The 13,306-nt window shown below is 47.8% G+C and overlaps 1 protein-coding gene across 3 annotated transcripts; it reads right to left on the bottom strand.

Annotated features, from left to right (window-relative positions):
* Nucleotides 1–1,949: 1,949 nt before the first annotated feature.
* TMEM106C (transmembrane protein 106C) lies at nt 1,950–7,932 on the bottom strand. 3 transcript variants are annotated; one of them, XM_008578853.1, is made up of 8 exons: nt 7,889–7,932; nt 7,110–7,321; nt 6,156–6,219; nt 5,380–5,539; nt 5,148–5,288; nt 4,654–4,703; nt 4,124–4,177; nt 1,950–2,671 (listed from the first exon to the last, which is right to left on the bottom strand). In XM_008578853.1, the coding sequence occupies exons 2-8, from the start codon at nt 7,291–7,293 to the stop codon at nt 2,575–2,577; spliced, it is 750 nt and encodes a 249-aa protein (XP_008577075.1). In that variant the 5' UTR covers nt 7,294–7,321; nt 7,889–7,932; the 3' UTR covers nt 1,950–2,574. The 3 variants fall into 3 exon arrangements, with proteins under 3 accessions (XP_008577075.1, XP_008577073.1, XP_008577074.1); XM_008578851.1 differs by lacking the exon at nt 1,950–2,671 and having other exon boundaries at nt 3,107–4,177; XM_008578852.1 differs by lacking the exons at nt 1,950–2,671; nt 7,889–7,932 and adding an exon at nt 7,815–7,885 and having other exon boundaries at nt 3,107–4,177.
* Nucleotides 7,933–13,306: the final 5,374 nt, after the last annotated feature.

The following is a 13,306-nucleotide window of genomic DNA, read 5'->3' as shown; positions in this document are numbered from 1 at the left end:
TCAATTCCTGATCCCAGCAGCACAGAGTGGACAGAACTGGCTTACTATCTCTGAGCGCCCGGTCAGGGTATCCTTCCTCATGTCTATATGAAAGTATCCAGCATCAAAAGGCTTTGGACTAAGAGTCAGAAGTCTGAGCACCAGCTAAGACTTACTCTCGAGTCCCTTGGATCCTGGGTAAATCACACAACAACTTCTGAAATAGATTCCCCTTCTAAACAAGGGAAGTCACACAGAATCTTAAAAGTGTGCTGACAATAAAGAATTTTACTTATAAAGGCAAAGAATAAAGCTTATTTTGCCCAGAGAAAATATTTGGGACCCTATCGACTAGTGTAGAGCTCTTAATAAATAGGCTGACTCTTTTAATAACTTGTTTTACACTTTGGGCTAGGATCACTTGGATAGTTGACCCAGAGATCTTGGGGATACTGCTTTGCGGTAACCAGGGCTACAGAATATTTGGTGGAGGTAAACCTGGTGAACATAAAGGCTTAGTGATGGTGTTTTAAACTTCTACTCTGGACAAAACACATTAGAAATTGCAATCCTTAGCATACGGCAAGTGCTCAGTACTTTTCTGGAATGACTAAATGGACAAGTGAATGGAGATTTCTGTATGCAGCAACTGTTCGACCAGGTGACCTGGCGTAAGCAGTCTGAGACCAAGAAACAGGTCACAGCATTGGCCAAGACGGAGGCTATCGAGAAGATCTCTAACCAAGCCTCATCCCCAAGAAACACATTCTTTGCAAATTTCAACCCACTACAAACACAATGGTGATTGTCACACCACTTGAACCATCCACTGAGAGAAAATTCTAGGCATTAGTTCAAGAACTGACAGATACCATAAAACTATGCAGAGCATCCTAAACTGCAGTTTGGGAAGCTAAGAATATAAATGGGCATGAGAATTCTTAGCATCATGAGATCAGACTCATTGCTGTAGGTTTTAAAAAGTTAAGCAATCTCACTTTAATATCATAACTGTATTTTAATATCAAGGAGCCAGAAATGTTACTGAGGCACATGTCACAAAAAATGACTCAAAACTGAAGGACCAATGTGAGCAGCTTCTTCAAAATTATATGAAAAATAGGCTACAGAGGTTATTTGGAGAATGAGAGAACTACAGAGAAAACGTAGCAACGTGAACACCTCCATGTGTTTAGGGCGTGTTCTGCTCACAGCAATGTTCTCAGAAATGGTTCCACTTGCTTCTGTACAACTGGGGATGTTCCATCATCAATCCATATTGTGGTCACCACTACTGTGTACACATAGCACTACACGATCCAATGGAACACTGAAACTCGGTTTTCAATCCTCAGCTTTTGAGTTACTCAATCACAGTCAGCCAGCCAGTCATGAAATTTAGCCTTAGTTTGAAGACTCAGAGTATAAAAATCATTAAGCAAATATTGAAAACCAAGCTATGGAAATGGGGACAAAAACTGACATACAACCTCTGCCACTACATGTTGCTGACAGGGCTTCCTGAAGTGCCAGTGCTGTGGAAAGAGCTGGAGCCCATCTCAGCTGAGTTCTGCAACCTGACTACTCAAGCTTCCCAACTAGATTCTCTGCCATCTTGAAGCTGTAACTCACCCTTTAGTGGCAGAGAGTGTAAAGCCAGGTCAAAAAACTTTGAAAACAGATCCTCTCAGTAAAGACTAAAGCTAACTGGGGGCGGGGGTGGGGAGTTACTCCTCAAACACCTCTGCCCTGCCTCTTCCAGCCTCCAGGGGGCACTGAGTGCTCTGTTCTGGAATGAGGCAGCTCGTTGACTCAGACAGAGAAAGGGAGACTGCTTGGGTGATAGGAGCTCACGGGGTCAGGGAATAGAGTTCCTTCCCTTTCTTTCCCATCCCATCCTGATCTACTTAGCAGTCAACTATTCTACAGTCCCTCAGAGCTGACATCCAGGCAAAAAGAGGAGACACAGATGAATCAAAAACAGGGTTTATTTTTCCGTCAAATCCCCAATCCATGTTCCAGCCAGTGGACAGAGATAAATCAAGCCCCACACAGACTCTTTGTAAAAACAATTGTAACTTTCTACAGGAAAAACAAAAAGCAAAAAACACTTTTTTTTCTTTTTTCTTTTTAAAAAGCTCCTTCACATATTGAATGGGTTTGTGCTTTCTTCTTTTGGGTATTCAAATAGTCCCCCTGCTGCTACTTCTGGACAGGAGAGGCACCAGTAACAGTCTGCAGCTGCACTAACAGTCCTATCTCCATGTACTGATAACATAGAATTATGCTATGATTTCAATTTATAATGCCCAATGAACAGCTGAAAAGATCTGAATTCTTCAAACCTTTATTGAGTACCTACTATTTGCTGGGCACAGGCTAGGCACTAGGCAGTGATTCTGCTGGTTCTGAGAAGCATAAACGGTGCTGTAGAGAGAAGTTTCCTCCTAAGTGGCAGGAGGATGTTTGCTGGGAGTCAGGAGAACCAATTCCTACTCTGTTTGTACCACCTGGGATAGTTGGGCAACTCAGGCCCTGGAAACAAATGCTGTGCTCTCTTCTACAGGTGCTGCCATGGAAGAACCAAGAGAGCTGCTAAATAGCTGTGGAATTTACTCCACAATCCACATACTGATGTGTCTCCAAGGAGCTCTGGGTCATGTGGCCAATGTATGAAATCTTCACTGAAGTTCTAGGGAAAAGAAAACCAAGAAGAATTAGTTCCATTTTTGAGATGAAATAAGCAAGAAAAATTGCCCAAATAATTTCTTGCAAGTTCCAGCAACAACACCCATGGGCCCCAGGTACACAGCCTGATGGTTATGTAACCAGGAGGCCAGAGGGTCTTTCTGCATCCACGGAGATGCTCTGCCATGAGGCGACCTTCTAAATAAGTGGTTCTCAACTGGGGGCAATTTTACCTCAAAGGAGACTTTTGGAAATGTCTGGAGACATTTTGGGTTGTTAGAACTGAAGGGCATGGACCGGCCCATGGCTCACTTGGGAGAGTGTGGTGCTGATAACACCAAGGCCCCAGGTTCAGATCCCATATAGGGATAGCCGGTTAGCTCTCTGGGTGAGCGTGGTGCTGACACCAAGTCAAGAGTTAAGATCCCCTTACCGGTCATCTTTTAAAAAAAATAAATAAAGGAAGAACTGAAGGGCAGAAGGAGTGGTGTTACTGGCATCTATTTAGGTAGAGGTCAGAGAGGTTGTTAAATATCCCACAATACACAGGATAGCCCCACCTACCGTAAAGAACCGTCTAGCTCAAAATGTTAATAGTGTCAAGGCTGAGAAACCCTGCTCTAACCTCTCATATTTCAAATAATCACAGCAGATCCTTGTACCCGAAAATTTAACAGTCATGATTCTAGGAATAACCCCAAAGGACCATGACGTGGTAATTTGTGTGGCAAGAAAGTCAGTCTGGTCAAATGCTGAGTACTTACACCTTAAGAAGGCTTTTCTGCTCATTACCGGTCTCATTAGGATTCTAAAGGGATCACAATGTGTTTACTTAAACTAAATCCCATTTCATGGAGAAAATTACAGATAGTTGTTGACTTATGATGGCTCAACTTATGATTTTTTGACTTTACAATGGTGTGAAATGCATTTGGTAGAAAGTGTACCTGGAGTACCCACACAACCATTTTGTTTTTCACTTTCAGTACAGTATTCAATAAATTACATGAGATATTCAACACTTTATTTACAACAGGCATTGTGTTAATACTTTTGTCCAATTGTAGGCTAATGTAAGTGTTCTGAGCACATTTAAGGTAGGCTAGGCTAAGCTATGATGTTCGGTAGCTTAGTGTGTTAAATGCATTTTCGGCTTATGAGATTATCAACCTATGATGGGTTTATCAGGATATAACTTCATTGTAAATTGAGGAGTATCTGTAGTGTTCAATTGTTCACTGTGAATCTGGTGACTTGTGAAGGGGATATGGACACTGCATCTAGAGAACACCAAGGGTCTACTGTATCTGTGCCTGCAAGGCATTCCCTCCTTGGCCCGATGCTTCTGCCTTGTGGGTTGCATAGGGATCTTCTGAGCAAAGGTGGTAAGCTCGCATAACCTGATGGTCCAGGCTCAAACACCAAGGCCATCGGGATAGGGAAAAGGGTGACGTACCGAATGAAGATCACTATGTTGTGCACCAGGATTTCAGGTATTGTGCAGAAGAAGCTACCAAATGGCAAATATGAAAACGGTTAGTTTGGTTTTTTTTTTTTAAGAAAAGAGCATGAGTAGAAGAGTGCTGAGTTATACTATCAAAATGAGAAGCCGTCAGTCCTGTTTAGGGTGCCTCGCCTCCCCAACACCACCCCTCTGACCTGAGCACTGCAAGGCTATTTCTGAGTCCCCATAAGTGTCATTCTCATCCTCTCACATCATGATACTATCTGTTTTTTCAAACCCATCATACAAACACTGCAGCTTGGTAATGATTCTGGTGGCTTAAGGTTCTCTTTCAGAAATTCCAGCTCTTTAGTCACATATCAAATGACACATGCTCCAAATAAATCTCAAGACAACCAAAGGTAGGGAACCTACAGGCCAAAGGCTGGGACTTAAGGCAGGACCAAGCCCCAATCAATTGAGTACGACTTTGAATCCCTTTCATCCAGTAGACAGCACAAATATAGAGAACATGTCCTTACTATACATAGGAAAATGGTCCTCCCATCTCAGCCTTCATGGTAAAATTCACCTGCAAATAAGGCATCAGAGTCAGTCTGTGGCCCAGCAGGTTTGACATAGAACAATACTATGATTATCAGTCCAAAGACCCTGGATCATTCTTCCATCACACACAAAATATTTTCACAAGATTATACCTAGTACAGTCTGAGTCTCTAATAAATATTTGCAAACTTCTTCCCTTTAGAGAGGCCAGTGGACCTCAGACTATAATACAGCCTCTTTCTCTTGCAAATTCTTTTGCTCCCCAAATACTTGAATGCTAATTGGTTTCCCCCCACCCCATCCCACACACAATTTTTCATAATTACAGAGCTTCTCAGATTTTCCTCATCAACTAGTTCCTACAAGTAGAAATGAGAAGAAACAGAAAGTAACAGCTATAGCATTCCCAGAGCTCCCACTCTTTTCTTAAAAGAATCCGTGGGGCAAGGTTCCTAAAAGAACAGCATACCAGTTGCTCACTACGAGGTGGAATGAGGGAGACGTTAGAAGTCACATATGTGCCAACCACTGTGTTCACGTACTGAACCTGGCTGGACAGGCTGGTCACTGCCACAGGGTAGAAGTTGGAGTTCCTGATTTTCAGGGTGGCCTGCATCAGGACAAATAAGGAAACAGGTGTAAGTGTCCAGGGTCTAAGCCTTTCAGGTAAATAACTCAGAAATTGAGGCCCTAAGTCTTACCATAATGGCGAGGATTACAAGGGACTCCTGCTTATTAAATGTGACCTTCACCACTTTGATGCCGTCATTGTCCACAAGGACTGAATGTGGAAACAGGAAGAAAACCACCAAACCAGATGCCAGGAGACAGAGCAGGATGGACAGGAGGACATACTGCTTACTGCAAATGACACAGCACATGACCGACCCAGACAGTCAGATCAAAGTCCAATCAGTCAAGATTAACTGCAAAACCAGTCCAGTTAGCTCAGTTGGTTAGAGTACGGTGTTATAACACCAAGGTCAAGAATTTGGATCACCATATCAGCCAGCTACCATAAATGAATAAGTGAATGAATAAATAAATGCAAAACCAGGAATGAAAGAAGAGTTAAAGGAAAGTACAAAGAGCCGAGAACCACAAACCAGACAAGAAGGAGTGCAGCAGGAGAGGCCTTTTTAAACCTGTTTTAACGCTGTTTGCACTCTGGGAGGAGAAGCTGGACAGAGAAGCTGTGTGGACAAAGATATTTCCTCTCCTCCCAGAACCTTCCTTCCCCTTCTCCAATTTCTGCCAATGCCATTCCTTCAATTGGCTTTCAGAACATTTCTAGCTTCAAGTTTCTTTCTGCAGATTGTGATGGGGGCAGAGATACCTTGCTCAGGCAAATAGTAATAAAGGAAATGGGTAATTTACATGAACAGATGTTGTTTCAAAGAATTAACTGGATTTCATATATATAAAAAGGGGCTAGAAACAGAAATAGGTATTAACAGGTGAGAGGCAGGTAACTCACGTTCTCTGAGGGCGCAATCTCTGATCACTGTGTGGGATCAAAGCTACCAACTCATTTACTTGCTCTAGAAAAGAATCAAACAATTATTTTATAAACCCCATGTGTTGGCAGTACTTTCCTTTACATCTCACTACAGACTGCCACAGCAAATATTTATCTGGAATTAGACATTTTTAAAAACACTAGTTTTACATTTTGAGTCTAACAAGTAAATCTACAGAGTGCCACATATTATGAAACATCTATCAGTGCTGCCAGGGCAGTGACATGGAAGTTGAGAAATCTGGGATCTTGTTCTGGCTTTACTGTATGGCCTTGGCAAAGTCATCGAACCTCTCAAGCCCCTCAGTTGCCTCAACTTTAAAACGAAGGCTTTGGAGTAAATGGTTTCTAAGGTTCTTACCTAAACTGTTAAGACTTTCTGGAGGTCAATTTAGTAATAGATGATCCTGTTCCTAATCCAGGCTCCACCCCTGAGCATGTTTCTCTCTCCCCACCTGATACATTTTTAAGACCTTAGGCTGTTAATGATTCACTATCTGCTTCCTCGAAAAGAAGCTTCCAAGATAGTCTGAGCAACAACCCCTTCACCCAAAAGCTGTGCCCGTCCTTATGAGCGAAAGCAATAAAGAAATGCACCTGTCAACAAATCCTACAACACAGAGCAAAGTGAATGTTCCAAATCACAAAAAGAGAGAGGAAAAAAAAAAAAAAAAAAGAGTGGAAAGGAAGAAGAGAAAGGGTTTCAAACTATAAGGAGACCAAGAGAAGTTGTGAAATCTGCCCAAGTTTATCAGGTCAGCTGAGCTGGCTCCTGCTCGGGGCACTGTCTGTGACTATATGGTATTACTGCCTAGAAGAAAAGCTATGCCTGGGCAGACATGAGAACCCCTGTGGCTACTGTGGGATTCTTGTCAGCGAATCACCCCTTCCCTGATCACCAAAGATGTTCACCTGTTGGAATGTAGCCTGTCCCTTGGCACGTGAGGCAGGTGATGCTATCTCTCCCAGTGAACTCCACATATGGGAACTGAGCAATGGCTTCTTCCTGCTCTCGTTCGGCCAAAAAATCCTCCCTGTCATCTTTCTTTCGCTTGCAGGAGGTGGGGCGAGCAGAGGCAGAATGCTGAGACCCCATGGCCGTAATGTGCCACTTGTGTCATGTCCTAGGATAAAAACAGGCAAGTGAGTACATGTTAGTGTCCACACCGGGCCACAAGTGAAGAAATCGCTTCTTTCTATGAGAAAAGTGAAAACACACAAACGACAAGTCGCCGGCCTGAGTGTGATCTCAACACCTGCACAATTTCTACTGGGACCCTCATTTTGTACCAGTGCTCCCCACTCCCCTGGCACCCCCTACATACAGCCGGGGGAATGGAGCCTGCCTTCTGCCAACCTGCCCAGCTCCCCACCGCCCTGGGACTCGGGGCACCCCAGCTCCCACCGGGCCCAGGCTCGCTCCCTCCTCTCCAGTATTTGCAAACTTCTCCTCAAGAAAACCTCCCTGGACGAACAACAGGCACCAAATTAATAACAGGCCTTAGCGATCCCCCCCAGCCCCCAGAGGCGGGCTCGGGTCACGCCCCCTGGCAAAAAGCGGTGCTCCGAGCCCACCAAAGTCGCCCAGGAGGGAGCAAACGCCGGCGTCCCGGACACCTGCAGGGCACGAACTCCTCGCTGCTCCTCTCCGGGCCGCTCTCCCGGCCACCTGCGTGCTTCAGGGGCTTTACCTGCTTCTCCAGTCCCTGGACCCGCGCGCGCTTGCTGCGCAGGCGCCAAATGGCTAGCGGGCTTGGGGGGATGTCGCCGCGTGCGCTCGCGCGTGCGCTCTTCGTAGCTCAGGGGGCCTGCCCTTCCGCCGCGCAGCTGTCGCGTCCCCTCGGCGCTGGTAGAGGGCGACAGAGAGCGGCGTCCGGCGCGGCTGGGGCGGGGGTGGTCCGTGGAGAGAGGGTGACGCTCCGCTGCTCCCCAGAAACGCTCGTTGGGGGAGGCTGGAGTCAGGTTTCCGGAGCAGAACGTCTGTCTGCCGCGGGAGGAGGAAGGCGGCGCCGGCTACCGAGGCCGTTCTCCGCTATTCTGAGCGTAGACGCTGAGGGTAGAGACAGGCACGCCACCCAGCACTGCCCTCGGGCCGGGAGCGAACGCACGCGCCACCGCAGCCCGCCCCGCTACTGTGGACAAGCGCGCTGCGGAGGGCGCGCGCGGGAGGGGCCGCCAGCCCGGCACGGGGAAAGCTCCCGGCGCCGTCCCGCGGGAGCGGCCTGGCCGAGCTCTGCACGCCACCGACGTGCCGGGAGGCGCCGGGCAGTGGGTTCGTCGTGCTTTAGCGCCTCCCGGTCCCCAGCCCTCCGCAAAGAAGCACACACGAGAGGTTAGACAGCGCGTTTTCGTGGGTGGGTTTCTTCGTGTGTACTGCCGGGCCGATCTTAGACTGGAGCAGAAGGAAGTGAGGGCAGACACTAAGCCGGCCGAGTTACTCAAGGGGATGCCGGGGAAGACATGAACGAGGGGCCTCCTTGGTGATGGAGTCCGACGCTGGCGACCTCGCAGGTTTCTGCCACCTCCGTATTCTCCTCATGCCCCCGTGAGGAATGATGCTCCTGCTACTGTGGACGCCTGCCCAGCCGCCGGTCGCCATCAGCCCACCAAACCTTCAGTCAGAAGCGATGGGGAGCCGTTGCTCCCCTCTCGCGCCTCTGGCCCACGCCTTCTCCTTCCTGAAATCTCTCTCATCGCTAGTTGTATACCAGTTTATATTCCTTATTTTAACAAATCTGTTATTGTTGGGAACAGCAAATGCTCAGTTAAAAATGCATTTCCCAGCCTCTCTTGCAGATAGAGGTGGCCATGTGACACTGTTCTGGCCAATGATGTGTGAGAAGTTGTGTGGAACTTCCAGGATAGTTCCTTAAAAGGGATGGAGGCTCAACTGGTCCTTTGACCTTCCTCTTCCTGCTTGGAATTTGGACTTGATGTTGGAGATGGGGCAGCCACCTTGTGACTGCAAGGCAAGAAATGCATACTGAGGAAGGCTGGTTAGAAAGGTAAAAGGAGCCTGAGTCCCTGATGATATTTGAAGCCATGATCAGGCCCTGGACTGCTTATCTTCTGAATTCTCATCTATGAGAAAAATAACCCTTAAAAATTGTGTAAGCCTGTTTTGGGGGTGTTTCTTTCTCACAGTGGGATGCAATCCTAGCAACTTCAGACACAGAGCTAGTAAAGGGGAAAGACTAGATTTTAACACAAGCAGACTGACTAACCACACAGCTTGAAGGCCATGGTTAGGTTTCTGTCCTCTTCCAATGTCAGCCCTCAGGGCACATGCTCTCTGAAAGAGGGAGGCCCTGGTCTGTTTGAGGCCTGTCTTCCAAGTCAGACTGCCTGAGGACCTGCCTCTGACAGGCATTTCACCAGGTGAATGACCTCTACTGAGAGCTCGTTTTCTAGTCACATGGACATCACCTCACTTAGTGGCCTGTACTGGACCCCCTGCACTGTGGATGGACACCACAGTTTGTTGTCCAGACTGTTCTAGAGGCGGAGAAAATGAGGAGGCAGCAGCCTGATCCATACAGCTTAAGGGGAAGAGGAGCCTGGCAGAGGATTGAGGACTGTGAATGATTTGAAAGGAGAGACAAACAACAGGCTTGGAGCCTGTGGTTGGGAAGAAGCAGGTCTTGGGGTTGATGGGGGTCTGGAAAGGGGATCTGGGGGCTTCACCAGCAGAACCCTTGAGAACCCTCAAGGTTCTCTGACAATCTGCTTCCGAAAGTATATCTGGGACACGTAGACTGTACTCTACAATGTGGCTTTTATTCCTCCGTGTCTCCCCATAACCCAGCTCCATTCCTGGTGCATAGTAGGCCCTCAAGAAATGCTTACAGAACAACTCAGCCTGGAGGCTCGCCAGCACTGCCCCGGGGAGTCGTCCCAGCATCCGCCAGAGCCATTGGGGAGGCAGTTTTAATTGGGCAGCACATTCCTGGGGAGACATCCATCACTCCTCACCTGTGCCTGGCTTCCAGGTTTGTCTCACCATCCAGTTATGAGCAGTGAGGTTACTGCAGACGTGAGCTCACTGGGGCTGTTCGGGTGGGCCCGGGCAGAGTGGGGCCATCAGGCATCCCTGCACTCCCAGCCTCTTCAATTTCTCCACATGCGTTATGTACCTCTGGCCCCCAGGCTCAGGGTAGTGGAGGCCAGAAAGGGCAGCTGGTCCTGAAAAGCTCTGAGGGCAGGGGGAGGGCAGGGACTAACTCCGCTCAGCTTTGCATCCCTCCCCCCAACTCACGAACAGGGACAGAGGGACAGGATGATGCAGGAGGATGTTTAGAACTGTGCTAATCTCCCTTTGTATTGACAGGGATACTGAGGATTTCTAGTTGGAAGTGCTCTTCTTGGTTTTCATTCTGCCCCCCTTTATTTATTCCAGAGTTGAGAAAACTTGTTTGATGAGGTTAAATGACACCCAGTAAGTAAAAGAGTCAGAATCAGAACCAAGTCTGCTGTTTCCTTGTTCTGTGTACTTTCCAGAGATCAGGCTACTTGCTGAAGCTTAGAGAGTTAGAGGTAGAGCCAGGTCTTCCCGCTGTGGCTGCAGCCACTGGGTAGGTAAGTGGATTTAAGGGGCACACAAACCTTTTTACTTGACACCTTCTGTGTTTATTCTCATGTGAATCAGAAATCTCAGAGCCCAAAGCTCTGGCCCATGTGTTTCTAAAGAGAGGGAATAGTCTCACCCTCTGAAGTTCTAGGTTCAGCTCCAAAGGAAGGAAGATCTAAAGGAGGAGAAGAGGGTCCCTTGCATTTAATAATTCACTAAAGCCATAGAGCATTTACCTCTTCTGTGGCATTTCCTTTGAGTGAAGCAGCTGTATTCCCACTTTGCTGGTGAGACATAGGGAAGATGGCATGCCCCAGCTACACCAGTAGGGTCCAAACTAGACTGTGGGATTTCTGCTCCCAAGTCCTGACTCTTTACTGTGCTATTTCCTGTGGAGAATGGTCACAGGAAGGGCTTACAGACCTCTGTCCTGGCTACAGTAGAAGATATGAATTGTCCTCCACAATCCCAGGTGGGCAAAAGAGGTCCTATTTAAAAAAAAAATTTAAAACAACCCAAATCCAACTCAGAGCCCCATCCTGACTGGCTGGCAAGGAATTTAATCGCCTTGATAACTGAGGCTGCCTTCCCCTCCCCAGGGTGACTCAGGAGTCCTGGAAACTTGCTTCTTAGAGTCCAGGAGGCAGGGTAAGGAAGGACCTCCCATGGCTAACCCACCATGTCATGCTGATCTGTCTCCTCCTTGTCCAGAGCCCCAGAGACCTCTGATTTGGCTGATGTTACTGCTTCCTTGGGGCCCGGGGAATCTTTGCCCAGGATGGCAGAGCTGTTGCCCAGGGTCCGGCATGCCCAGTGCACAGTGTGACCAGTCCCCTTGAAGGCCTGTCCCCTCCCCACAGCAATGCCCAGGCGAGGGTCTCAACCCCTCCAGGCCGTGCCGGGTATAGGCTCCTCCTACCCCTGCTCTCTCCTTATTTTCCTTTTGCTCAACGGCATCTTGGGGACACCTGATGTCATCTCTCCAATATAGTCAGGCATTCATGGAAGACATTTTAAGCGGTTATCTTCAAGCGATTTTAAAATAAAAATTTCTACCCCACAGAAATCAAGAAGATCCAAAGGGCTGAGTTATCTCCCTGGAATGGGGGACAGAAATTCAAGGAAAACCAAAATGCAAACTAACATTTTTAAATTAACATCTGAACCAGACTGCTTTATAGAGGGATGTGCCAATGAAGGAAACTAGTAGGTGACCACTGAACACTATTAGCCACTTTCCCCAGGTCAGTATGGCACTGAAAGATTGTCACACCATGTGATGGCTTTGGGGTCTTAGCCCTTAATAATCACCCTAGTCCCTCCACAGCTGGCAACCTCAGATGAACACACACTCTAGATGAACCTCAGATGAACACACACCGGGAGGCTGATGAGGAAGAAGGGAGTCACAGGGCAGAGCCTGAGGACAGAAGGCAGAGATGCACTCCAAAAGATGTATAGAAAGAACCCATGCCCACTCCCACCCAAGGTTAACTGTCTGGAATAGCTCTTGGTGTCCTCTTCTCTCCTCCCAGTCAGTGGTTGAATTCAGCCTCTCTCCACCTTTTGCCAAGAAGATTGCTATAGCCCTTTTGGTAGGCTCTCTGACTTAAAAAAAAAAAAATTATGATTTACTGAGTGTCCATTAAGTGTCAGGCACTGTAGTAAGCACTTCTTGCACATTATCTCGTTTAGTCCTCTGGACAGCTCTACACCCCTGTTTGACAGATGAGGTATCTGTGGCTCAGGGAAGTGATGTGGCTTGCCCAGTGTCACGCAGCTGGCATACAAGTGCCGCACCATCTCCGGCTGCTTGCCCTCCCGCCCTCCCTTCACGATCCATTGATAGAGTGGTCCTTTTCTAAAATGCAAATGCAGCTGTATCATTCTGTTTCTTAAAGCCTTTGGTGGTTCCTCACAGGTTCCAAGATAAGACTCAAACCCCTGACACAGCTTGCAAGGCCTTTTCCTCTTCCGCTGCCCTCTTCCCACTAACCACACACTCCAACCGCAGAAGACTATTTGTAGCTTCCTAAACACGCCGGCACTTTATGTGCTTGCTCATTCTGTCCTCTCTGTGTAGGACGTTCTTTTTTCCCGGCCCCACCCCACTTCCTACGCCAGGAGAGGTCCTACACAACCCTCCAAGCTCAGCCCAGATGTTTCATCTGCTCTGCAAACCCATCTGCGCCCCTACACACACACGTGCACACACACATGCACTCCACCTGTGCTCCCACAGCCCCCTGCTCAGTGTCAACACAGCTGTCGTTGCATCTAGTCTGTCTCTTCTGTCAGACTCTTGCCCTCAAGCACCTGTGCTTTCCCCACTATATTGTGTTTGTTTGCCAGGCTGTATGTCCTGTTAGACCCTAAACTCTGTAAGGGCAGGTGTGGTGTCCCTGGGGTCTTGAGAAATGCCTGCCAGAGAGTAGGAGCTCCATAAATGTTTGTTGAATGAATGGAGAACACTTCAGTGCAGGGACGGTGTCACAGTCACTACTGTGTCCCCATCTCACAGCATGTGCCTGGCACCCAGTGG

Source organism: Galeopterus variegatus, unplaced genomic scaffold (assembly GCF_000696425.1).
Source record: "Galeopterus variegatus unplaced genomic scaffold, G_variegatus-3.0.2 Scaffold1774, whole genome shotgun sequence".
NCBI classification, from domain to species: Eukaryota; Metazoa; Chordata; class Mammalia; order Dermoptera; family Cynocephalidae; genus Galeopterus; species Galeopterus variegatus.
The sequence above is the reverse complement of the archived record's forward strand: the minus strand, read 5'-3'. Positions and strand labels throughout refer to the sequence as shown.